At 55.8% G+C, this 10,490-nt stretch overlaps 2 protein-coding genes across 3 annotated transcripts; one reads left to right on the top strand and one right to left on the bottom strand.

Moving 5' to 3' along the window:
• Positions 1 to 61: 61 nt before the first annotated feature.
• On the bottom strand, positions 62 to 5,919 carry LOC109255268 (myotubularin-related protein 9-like). Of its 2 annotated transcripts, none has more exons than XM_019429830.2 (10): positions 5,735 to 5,919; positions 5,448 to 5,556; positions 5,082 to 5,207; positions 4,793 to 4,966; positions 4,062 to 4,288; positions 2,520 to 2,681; positions 2,201 to 2,342; positions 1,898 to 2,118; positions 459 to 610; positions 62 to 404 (listed from the first exon to the last, which is right to left on the bottom strand). In XM_019429830.2, the coding sequence occupies exons 1-10, from the start codon at positions 5,917 to 5,919 to the stop codon at positions 346 to 348; spliced, it is 1,557 nt and encodes a 518-aa protein (XP_019285375.1). In that variant the 3' UTR covers positions 62 to 345. The 2 variants fall into 2 exon arrangements, with proteins under 2 accessions (XP_019285375.1, XP_019285374.1); XM_019429829.2 differs by having other exon boundaries at positions 62 to 376.
• Positions 5,920 to 8,104: 2,185 nt separating this feature from the next.
• On the top strand, positions 8,105 to 9,487 carry FAM167B (family with sequence similarity 167 member B). Its single transcript, XM_019429947.2, has 2 exons — positions 8,105 to 8,365; positions 9,040 to 9,487. Exons 1-2 carry the CDS (start codon positions 8,105 to 8,107, stop codon positions 9,268 to 9,270), a joined length of 492 nt encoding a protein of 163 aa, XP_019285492.1. The 3' UTR covers positions 9,271 to 9,487.
• The last annotated feature ends 1,003 nt before the right edge of the window (positions 9,488 to 10,490 follow it).

Raw genomic sequence — 10,490 nt, 5'->3', positions numbered from 1 at the left:
GAGAAGTTTTATGGGAACTGTTAACATCATTTTCCCTTCTCATTGACACCCAGGGAGCTGATACCAGTCATGGATATCTTTATTATTTGGACCTTCTCCCCCACACTACGGACACTTCAAACCTGGAGCTTCGGTATTAAGGGCTAGGCTGGGTTGCAGGCACCGTCATCCAAGGCCCAAAGGTACTGAGGGACCTGGAGAGGTCTCAGGAACGTCTCAGCCACTATCCAAGGAGCCAGCCCTTAAAGTTGGGGCTCAGAGGCTGAAACTGTTGGCTGAGAGAGCTTGGTCTTCTCCTTATCTGTCACTATTTGCCACACCTTCTCCCATGCTACCTCTGAAGGTTCAGGTGGGCGGATCCAACGCAGAAATAGGCCTGAGGAGGAGGAGGACAGATAAGGAAGCTGAGCAGAGGGGTTAGCTAGCTCCCCAGGGAAGAAGTTGGGGTAGGGGGTCACCTTGCCAGAGTCGCAGGCTCTGGAGCTCCACGGAGGGCCAGATGGCCAAGGGATTGGGGGCGTAGAGCGGGTTCCGGAGTTTCCGTTGCTCTTTTGGCTGGTTGAGCCCAGACCACAAGGAGTGTGTTCGAGTCCTCACTTCACAAAGGCATCTGTAGGAAGTGAGTTTCCAGACTCAAGCTATGCCTTCTGGGATTCTGGGTTGGGGACCCTGATTAGTAGGGTGCCAGCCATCCCGGGGCAGTGATAACCTCTCCTTTTTCCTGCACATGTTCTTGCCAGTCAGATACATGTACTGGGCACTAGAATAAAGGAGAACAAAACAAAGTCCTAGTTGTTCAGGGGTTCCACTTAGTTCTGCCTGGAAGTATCAGGGAGGCTCATGAGAATGTGCCACTTGGGCTGGGTCTGTCTGCAGAAGTTCACCAGGTGCGCAAAAGCGTGGAAATACTCAGGAGGGGAGACTGGGGCCGAGAGCAAGAAAGTGGGAACAGGCCCAAGTGAATGTTGGCGAGTTTTTTTAAGCTGGTGACGGGAACTACAGCAGTGAGACGGCTGTCCCAATAGCCCATATGGGAAGGAGAGTCTGGACTGGGGTTAGCAGGAGGGGCCTTTGACAGGAAAGGGCCAAGTAAAAGTTTTAGGAGAAAGGCTGTATATGAAGGACAGGGGAGAGGGAGTTACACAAAGATAACCATTTCTAACCTGGATGACCCAGTAGTGGAGTCAGCGAAAACAACATGGGGGATGGGGACCCAGGCAACTAAAGAGAACAGTCTCATCTCAGACCGATGAGAGATGGCTCTGGGGGGGCTTGGGAGCATATGCAACGAGCCAACCAAATGGTAAGAACAACCACTGCTTGTGTGCCAGGCACTGTGCTAAGCACTTCCCATGCCTTAACTCCACTAATCTGCACACAGCCCTGCTCCACAGAGATTGTGGCTGCCGTTAGAATCCTCTCCTTGCTACAGATGGATAGAAACTGAGACAGGTTTCCTAGGATGCCCCAACAGGTGAGTGGTGGAGCTGGAAGTTAAGCCCAAAACATTTGACTCCGTTTTCAACCTCTACACCATTGCTTCACTAGAATCGACCCTGCAAGTGGTAGGGAGCCCCAGAAATGATTTATTTTGCAGCAACTCTCCCCATCGGTCCTTGTTTTTAAGCTAGGGGTGCACGTGCCCTTGGTTCTGGACAGAGTAGGTAGGTCTGTAGGATTGGCCTTGGACCCATTCAAATCTGGGTTTGCAGAAATTAGGGGAAAGGGTGGGGTTTGGAGGCAGGGGAGGGAGGAAAGAACACTCCAGAGTTTTCCCCAAAGAGAAACTCATTCAAAAGGCAAAGATGCCTTCCGGGGACATAGGTGCTGACACAGCAGGTGTCTGACCCCATCCTGTGCCTGGCCCCTGACTCACCTTGACACCCCCTTAGCTCACCTCTCCTTTTCGCTGTTGCAGAGGAAGGTGCCAAAAGGGGAGGCATACGCGTGCTCAAACAGGGCCAACAGCAGCCCCTCCCCAAACTCCAGTGACAGCGGGAACTGGCGGCCCAGCTGCCACACGCAGTCCAGGAAGAGGAGAAAGGTGGGTGCCTCGTGCTTGGGACGGGCATGGGAGAAGGCCGAGTGGGCACAGCGCAGCTGGAAGGGGTGGCCAGCCTGGGAAAGGGGTAGAGCCATGGGCGCAAGGAAACAGGGTTTCTGGATAGAGGGGCTGGGCTGGGGCTGAGTGGCCACTTACCTGGATCCACTCCCGCTCCACCAGTTCCTGGAATCCAGCCATGGTCCGGCTCAAGGGGTCCAGGATGAGCTGGGCCAGCGAAGTCACAAGCAGGGTGCTATCTGTGCCTTCAGCCCCATGCACCAAGATGCAGGCCCCTTCCCTGTGGGCCAGGACTTATTAACTGGCCAGTCCCTCCCTGCCTGGGGTGGCCGGGCCAGGAATCGAATGGGCCCATTTCTAGACTGTATGTGCTTACTGAGACGTGGTTGTGTGCCCAGGGGTTGAGAGCCCTGCCCGTCCGCCGCCCTGTTCTCTGCCTCGTAGGGTGGGGCCTTACCTCTCCATGCCCTGGGCTGCTAGGCAGGCGGTGCTCAGTGCCTCTTTCACATGTGCCAGCCAGCAGCAGCCTTCTAGTCGACAGAGCCAGCTGTCCGTGCTCTGCTGCGGGTCCCCACAGGCCTCCACCAGGCGCACGAAGCTCTCCTGTAGAGGCTGTCCCCTGCACAAGTGGGAATCTGGTCATCCCATCTCCAGCCCAAGCTCTGGTGAGCACAGCCTGGGAGCCAGTGCTCCAGACCAATGAGGGAGACGAAGAACCCTCAGAGGAGCCCATTCGACAAGAGGGACACAGGACCCTTTGGGGAGCTCACTTAATCTGATGGGAATGATTCAGTATCTTTGGGGATTCCCCAATCTGATGGAGGAGACCCAAGACCCCTTGGGGGAGACCTAGTCTGTTTGGGGGGGTACCTGGGGAAAGGTCACACAACTCTGTCGGAAACAATGCCATGGGAAACGCCCAATTTGATGGGAGCAGCACAATACTCCCTGGGGAGTCCCCGTCTGACAAGAGAAACACAATACTCTTAGGATTCTGGTATCTGCCCCTACTTCCCAGAAACTGCTCTGCTCAAGATCACCAATGTGACCTCCCACCAGAAAATCTAATGGAGATTTTTCCAGCCCTGTTTAAAAGCCTCCAATGGCTCCCCTCTGCCTTTAGGATAAAGTCTAAGCTCATAATCGTGGCATTCAAGACCTTTTCTCTGGTCGCTGTCACCCCTTTAGCCCCATCTCTCTCTACACTCTACCTCACACTCTATACTCCCACCAGACTGACATACTTGCAGCTCCCCAGGCAGGGCAAATGGCCAGGAACTCTACAGTTTTGTCCACCTGCAGTGTCCTGCTCTCTGGCTAACTCCTCTCCGGTGTCAGGTAAAAGGGATGCTTTCTTTGCACTACCCACACACAAGAGAGGGGCGCCTGCTCTATGCTGCTGCTTATCACACTGAATCCTAACTGCCAATTTACCGCGGATCTCTCAGCCACGTCTGGGCTGGCCACCATCTCAGCCTCTGGTGCTCAATCAACACTGGCTGAATAAAGGAATAAACGGGTTTGTATTCTGGACAGGGGAGCTTCCTCAAAGCACAAAAACTCCCTTAGGACCTCCTCTCGGTACTACCAGCACCTGGAGACCCAGGCAATAGGTACAGGTGTGCAGGTCCAGCACTCAGGGCAGGGCTGGGACCAATGGGGAAGGGTGTGTGTGTGTGTGTGTGTGTGTGTGTGTGTGTGTGTGTGTGTGTAGTGTAGTGTAGTGTAGTTGCTCCTGGAAGTCAGTTTAATGTAGAGAGGCTTTTTCTTTTCCAGGCAGAGTTGGGGTGCCTGGAGAGAAATGAGATCTGTCAGTGGGGGTGTGCAAGTGGGGATGCCCACCTGGTGGGATGTCTACCCGGAAATGCCTGACAATTCCTAAGGTTCCTGGAAGACACCCCCCTACTCCTACTCCCCCCCCCCCCCCCCCCCCCACACACACACACGTTCATGGAGAGTCCTGTAGGAGACCGCCTAGGAGAGGACGAAGACCCTTCACCTCTCCAGCGGCCGGTGCAGCCTTTTCCAGCCAGGGTAGGCGGTTTTGGCCTCAGTCCCGCCGCCAGTCATGCGGGCCTGTTTGGCGGCCTGAGACGAGCGCGTGTCCACGATGAAGCCCCGGGCCCCAGGGCGAGCCCCCGCCAGCACAGCTCGCAGCAGCTCCTCGTCCTCAGCGCAGCGCCTTTTCTGGGGACCAGTCAGGGGCTGGCTGGAACGTACCAGCACCTGCGGACCGGGACTGCGCTCCGGAAGCCGTAGCCACCCAGCCTTGGCTTGGGGACTCCTCTCCCGGAGCCCCGAGGGAGGGTCTACACACTAGGGCAGGTCTAAAGCTGGCAGGGGCAGGCCGGAGCCTAGGGCCTTGGCGGCAGAACTGGCCGGGCGCCGGGCCCAGCCCTGGGTGTGTTGTAGTCAGAGGGGAAAGGGACCCTAAGAGTAGGCCGTGGACGAGTCCAGGGTTGACAAAGAAGGGACTAAGCTCAGGGGGCCCGACCGGCCGGGGGCGGGGCCCGGGATTGGCGAGACTCCGAAACTGGGGAGAGGGGCGGGGTCAGAGTCAAGGAAGGCCGGAGGGGGCGGGGCCTGTTGGAGGCAGGACTGGGCGCAGCCAAAAAGGGTTGGAGCCGGCCGGCTGCAGCCGCGCTGCGAATTGGCCGGACCGGTGCAGAAAAGGGCCAAGGAGGGCCGCAGTTGGTCCAAGAGGCAGAGTCTGGGGAGGGGCGGGCTCACGGTTCCGCTGGGCGCGTGGTGGTAGCTGAGCACAGGGAAGCGGCCTCCCTGGCGGAAGCGGGCGCTGCGCGCCAGGGCACCGTCGTCCACGGAGCGAGGCACGATCACCGCGCGGGGGTAACTGGGGCACACGCTGAAGTCCTCGTTCACCTCGCTCAGCCGCCAAGCGTTGGTCTGCGGCCCAGGGAGAGGCGAAGGCCAGGTGTAGGGCACCCAGTGAGTGTCCGGACCCCATGCCCCTTCCAGGCGCGGCGCTCACACAACCGTGGGCCCCCAGGACCGCACCCACCTCGCGAGCTACTCGCTTGTAGTAGCGTTCGGGTGGGTGGAAGTGCCAGGCGTCGCCCAATCTCAAGCCCTTGGGACGGTAGAAGAACGGAAAGGAAGTGATGACCGATTCCAAGGAGGACAGCGCCTGGGGAAGGAAGTTGGGCGATCTGGGCAAAGTCGGAATCATCTCACCCGCACCCTCCCAGCCCCTTTCGCCCCTCAGCTCCCTCCTCTGCACTTACTCCAGACCACCCTGCGTCCCTTACCATTGGCTACGTTCCAGGGTAACACTGGATGCTGAGTCCCCTTGCGCAGTAGCCCCCGTTTACTCCTCTCGTTACGGAGTAGGGGTAGTTTAGGGGCCTCGGGCGCACTGCTTGTGTACCTCGATGGACCGGGCGATGTCCAGCGACGCTTCCACGCCCTCTATTTCCAGCTGCAGCACTCGGAGGTCCTTACAGCGTAACGTGATGGTGCCGGAGTCGCTTGCGACCCTGGGGATGGACAGGCTTAGGTTTAGTGTCACCCGCCCGTCACCAGGGGAGGAGAAGTGAGTTTCTTAGGACTGGACGTAATGCAAGGGTGCAAGGGCTCCAGCTGCTCTTGCCCTCCCCCCTCTCCTCCCGGAGCCGCAAACTCCCTGACTACGGGGACGCCCCCGCCACGTCTCACCGCTTCTCGATAGAGTCTACGCTACGCAACAGCAGCAGCCACAGCTCTGAAGTCGCCTGGGGCCCTGGCGACAGCAGCAGGTGGTGGCCGGTGAGGCATAGCGTGCCACGCAGTGGGGGTGCCTCCGGACCCCTCAGGAGCTTGGCTTGGGCCCGGCCGGTACGAATCAGGTCCGAGAACTCCATTCCGCCTGGGGTGGGCCTAGGGCCCAGCAGAAAGACTCCAGGAGCGTCAGGCCGGGCAAGCGCGGGCTCCGAAAGGGACAGGAACTAGCTGGGCAGCTGGCGACGCCGGCAGGACAGCTGTTAAGGAGGCCCCTTGGAGGAAGGGATCGAACAGTTTCACAGGAATTCCCCCCTCCTACTGCCAGCACCTCTTAGCGAGGAACCCGGCCAGAACCTGTTAAGGAAACCTCAATTTCATCATCTGTGAAATGGGGAGAATAGTCTTGCTTAAAGCCCGTTACCTCGTGTCTTGGTCGCAGGTGGCACTTAACAATTTTGTTTTTTTTAAACTCAGGTGCTGCCACTCTCGCTGATTTAAAAAAGAAAGAAAAATACCATTTCTTGTACCCTGGTGGAAGGGGTTGGAAAGTGTGGGTGTGAAACTGGGAACTGTCTACTTCCTCCCTCTACATCTGAGGCTGGGTGGGGGAAATCCCTTAGTCCACCTTAAATGCAAGCAGCTGTGTAGCTGGTGCCCCTCCCCCACCACAGCTGGAAGTCGCTGCCTGTGGGCGCCCTCTATGGGGGCCACTTCTGGTTTAGTCTTGCCCTCCGAAGCCTCGACTCGGATCACTCCATCCTTCCACCAAATATGAATTGCCTGTACACTGAACTGGGCCCTGTATTTAGTGAGAGGACCCAAGGATGACTGGAGAAGGTTCTGTTCATTAGGATTTTCAGTCTAGCAAGAGACACACACTTAAGCTGATAAATTACAAGAGTTTAAAGGATTTACTGGAGGACCCATCCATCCATCTATCCATCCATCCAATTATTCTTTCATTTCTTAAATGATGCCTACACTCTGTTAAGTGCTGATTACTAAGAAGAATAAGACAGATTCTTGCGTTCAAAGGGCCTTTTGGTCCATTAGGTTTCACACGTCTAGAGTCCAGGCACACACACACACACAAAACCCTTCTTTCAACACACACACACATTTCATTAAACACACACACAAAGAAAATAAATCATAGGGGGACACCCATAACATAAACATAAAATCGGAATAATCTGTGAAAGGAACCAGACATAAAAGAATACAAATTGTAAAATTCCACACCAGCTGGGATGGGAATTCGTTAGAAATGCAAATTATCAGGCCCCACCCCATATGTCTCTTTTAACAAGCTTTCAGGAGATTCCCATGCACACTAAAGTGTGAGAACCATTGGAAAGTACACAAAAAGGCAAAACTAATCTTTGCTGTCAGAAATTATGGTAACATTACCCTCAGGAGAGTAGTGACAGGCCAGGAGCACTTCCTGGATGCTGGTAACACTCTTGCTTTGTCTGGGTGCTGGGTACATAAGTGCATTCAGTTTGGGAGAATTCAGCAAGGCATGTATTTATGATATGTGAGTTTTTCTGTGTGTATATTTCAAAACAAAATTTTAAAAAGGGAACAGCTCTGGTTGAAGCCCTGGGAGGGACAGGAAGAGAGAGGGTTTAGGAGCCCTTCTACGGCTCTGCCTTTATCCCATATACAGTCCTTAAGGGGTTTCCAAGGGAACCTAAAGTTCCTTAAAGTATAGCTTGAAATCAATCATTGATCTGTCCCAATAGAGAGTCGGTGACTTGTCCAAAGTCTCACAGAGCCAGCACCAGAACCCAGATCTCCTGACTCCCTGGCCAGGGTTCTGGACACTGTTCCTTTGCTAAAAGGCCAGTGTCATGAGTGAGGATGGCGAGGGGGAACAGCTCACCAGCCTCTGTCCAATCCCCACCCCTTAACTTGGGTCTTGGGAAGAAGGCCAAGACTCTAGTGTGGATGATGCTTTTCTCATCCTGGAGCAACTTCCGTTCTGGGAACTGGGTGTCTCCTTCTGGGCAAAGACAATAAAATTCATCCAAGGGGCTGGAGGAACAGGGCTCCTCCTGCCCCCACCCGGATGAGCATCACGTGGCTCCTGGGTTAGCAGGCCAGGAAAATCCCAGCCCTTGCACACTTAGCCTCCCATACCCCTCTATTCACCCAGCCTGACACACTCAGAGAGACCAGACCCACCTTGAACGCTCACCGTCACACATTCCCTGGCACAGTTCCATCACCTTCAGCTCCTGCCACCTCTCCCCAGCAATACTGCCACCCTTTCCCAAATTCCCAGAGCTGCAGCCTTGCCCTGTCACTCACCCCAAATCCACCATGTCCCTGGGGCCACTGAAATTCCAGGCAGTAGGTGAAGAAAATGAAGAGGATGAGGAGGGAGAGAGCCTGGACTCTGTGAAGGCACTGACGGCCAAGCTACAGCTGCAGACACGACGGCCCTCATATCTGGAGTGGACAGCCCGGGTGCAGAGCCAGGCCTGGCACAGGACCCAACCCAGACCCGCACTGGGGGGCCCTGGGACCCTCTGCGGCTTCGACTCAATGGACTCTGCCCTAGATTGGCTCAGACAGGAGCTGGTGAGTCAGGTGGGGTGGGCGGTCTTGCAGAGGGCCTAAGGGCCAGTCATCCTTAGGACCCAAGAACAATGGGTGTGGGGAGGGGTTGAGAATGGACCTCAACTCCAGCAACTGCCTGCTCCTGTTGCTTTGTCCTGGGGCTGAGGAGCCATGAGTGGACTTGTCCAATGTTTTATCCAGGGAGCCTTGCCAAAGCAGGATTCCATCCAATCTATCTTCCACCGACTACTCCTGTGGCTCTGGGGACAGAGCCCTGGCACCAGTTATAGGTGGGGAAGGTATGGCCTCCCCCACTCTGGGAATTGCTATACCTCAAAGATGCAGTGAAGGACAAAAGGAGGCATTGACCACACCGTAGGCAGAATCTGAGGAGGCGAGCATTACATAGGTGGCTCATAACCCAATATGTGCAAACAGAAAGATGTCCAGGCTCCAAATTGGAGATTCCGCTTAGTTGCCCTGGGGTGGGGCCCCAGGCACCTGTATTTGTTTAACAATCTCTCCTTAACTTAGTTTTAGAGCAAGATCTGAGAGACGGGGAGGGATCAAGCTGGGGCGAGAGGGGGTGGGGAGGCCACAGCCTGTGCGAAAACCCAGGGTGTTGACAGGAAGGGAAGAATGACGAAAGTGGCTGAGGACCAGGCCAGCAGTCTCACGCCCCCTCTCGGCCGCAGCGGGAGATGCAGGCTCAGGACCGGCAGCTGGCAGGACAGCTGCTTCGGCTGCGGGCCCAGCTGCACCGGCTGAAGGTGGACCAAGCCTGTCACCTGCACCAAGAGCTGCTGGACGAGGCCGAGCTGGACCTGGAGCTGGAGCCGGGGGCCGGCCTTGCCTTGGCCCCGCCGCTGCGGCACCTCGGCCTCACGCGCATGAACATCAGCGCGCGACGCTTCACCCTCTGCTGAGCCACACCTGCACCTCCTGAGACCTCCCGGGAAGGGGAAAGGAGGGGTGTCCCAGAGGTGCCAGCACCTCGCAAAGCGTGCTGGGAGGGTTGGGAGATCACTCAGCTTTCTGGAAGCATAAAGGCCCCTGCTGCCTTAGCTTGGGAAGAGGGAGTTGGAGGAAGGGGAGAGGCTCGCCGACCCCCAAGCTCTTCAATAAAGACCCTCTCTGCTTCCCGTCAAGGTCTCTGCAGTCATTTATTCAGGCCCAAGGTCATTGTGTGTCATCTGTAGCTGGGACCAGGGATTACACTGCAGGAGAGAAGGCCCAGGTGGAGATGAACAGAGGCACCCCCCTCTCCCCCTAGCTCCTGCTCTATCTCCCTATTTTACCAAGATCAGAGCTGGAAAAGAACTTCAAATCCTAAATCACCCCCATGAAGGTGACCCGTCAATGGGCAACTGATGAATGCAGGACCTGGTGGACCTGGGTTGAAAAGCCAGCTCCACCATGCATTTTCTATCAGATCTGGAGGCGGGCCCCTTAAGCCTGCAACTGTTTCTTTCTCTCTAAACTGGAAATGCTACTTCTCACTCCGCAAATAGTTGGAGATGTCTTAAGTGAGACAATGCACAATAGACACTCCATAAACTTGAACTGTGTCTTGCTTATCCTTGCTATCACCCGTGGTATTAGTACCATTGTGCTGAGGCCCAGAGATGGGCTGTGCAAGGCTCTGTGTCACCGGGTTCTTTTTTTTTTTTTTACATTGTATCTCCTCAGCCTTTGTTTCTGTATTACCCTCTTTGTCTGACTTTCCAACTCAGGCTTCCTCTTCCCCCCACCCATTTCCTGTCTCCCCCTTCCCTCTGCAGCTGAGGTGCAGGCAGCATCAGCTTCCACCTCACAAACCCCAACAATGCTCTGTGGGCTCCCCTCCCCCAACCTGTTCACTAAGTGTAGGTCTGGTGGTGGTGACGGTGACACATTTATGTTTTTCTCCGGGTGGGGCCAAGGCCTCGCTCTTGTGCCTGATAGATGCCACCCAGGGTTCCTCATAACACTGGTGACCTGACACTTAGCCTATGATGGGTGCCACCCTCAACCTGGCCCCAGGGGAAAGGGAGATTCTTGGCCTGCGTGCTGCTTGTGACAAGGTTCCTGTCTCCCGCCTATAATAGAAAGTCCTGCCAGTCAGCTACCTGCACCTGGGTCCCTGGGCAGGCGTGTTTGTCTCCCA

This window comes from Panthera pardus, unplaced genomic scaffold, assembly GCF_024362965.1.
Source record: "Panthera pardus isolate Hobbes unplaced genomic scaffold, ASM2436296v1 HiC_scaffold_11, whole genome shotgun sequence".
Lineage (NCBI taxonomy): Eukaryota > Metazoa > Chordata > Mammalia > Carnivora > Felidae > Panthera > Panthera pardus.
Note: the sequence above shows the minus strand (reverse complement) of the source record. Positions and strands in the feature narration are given on the sequence as shown.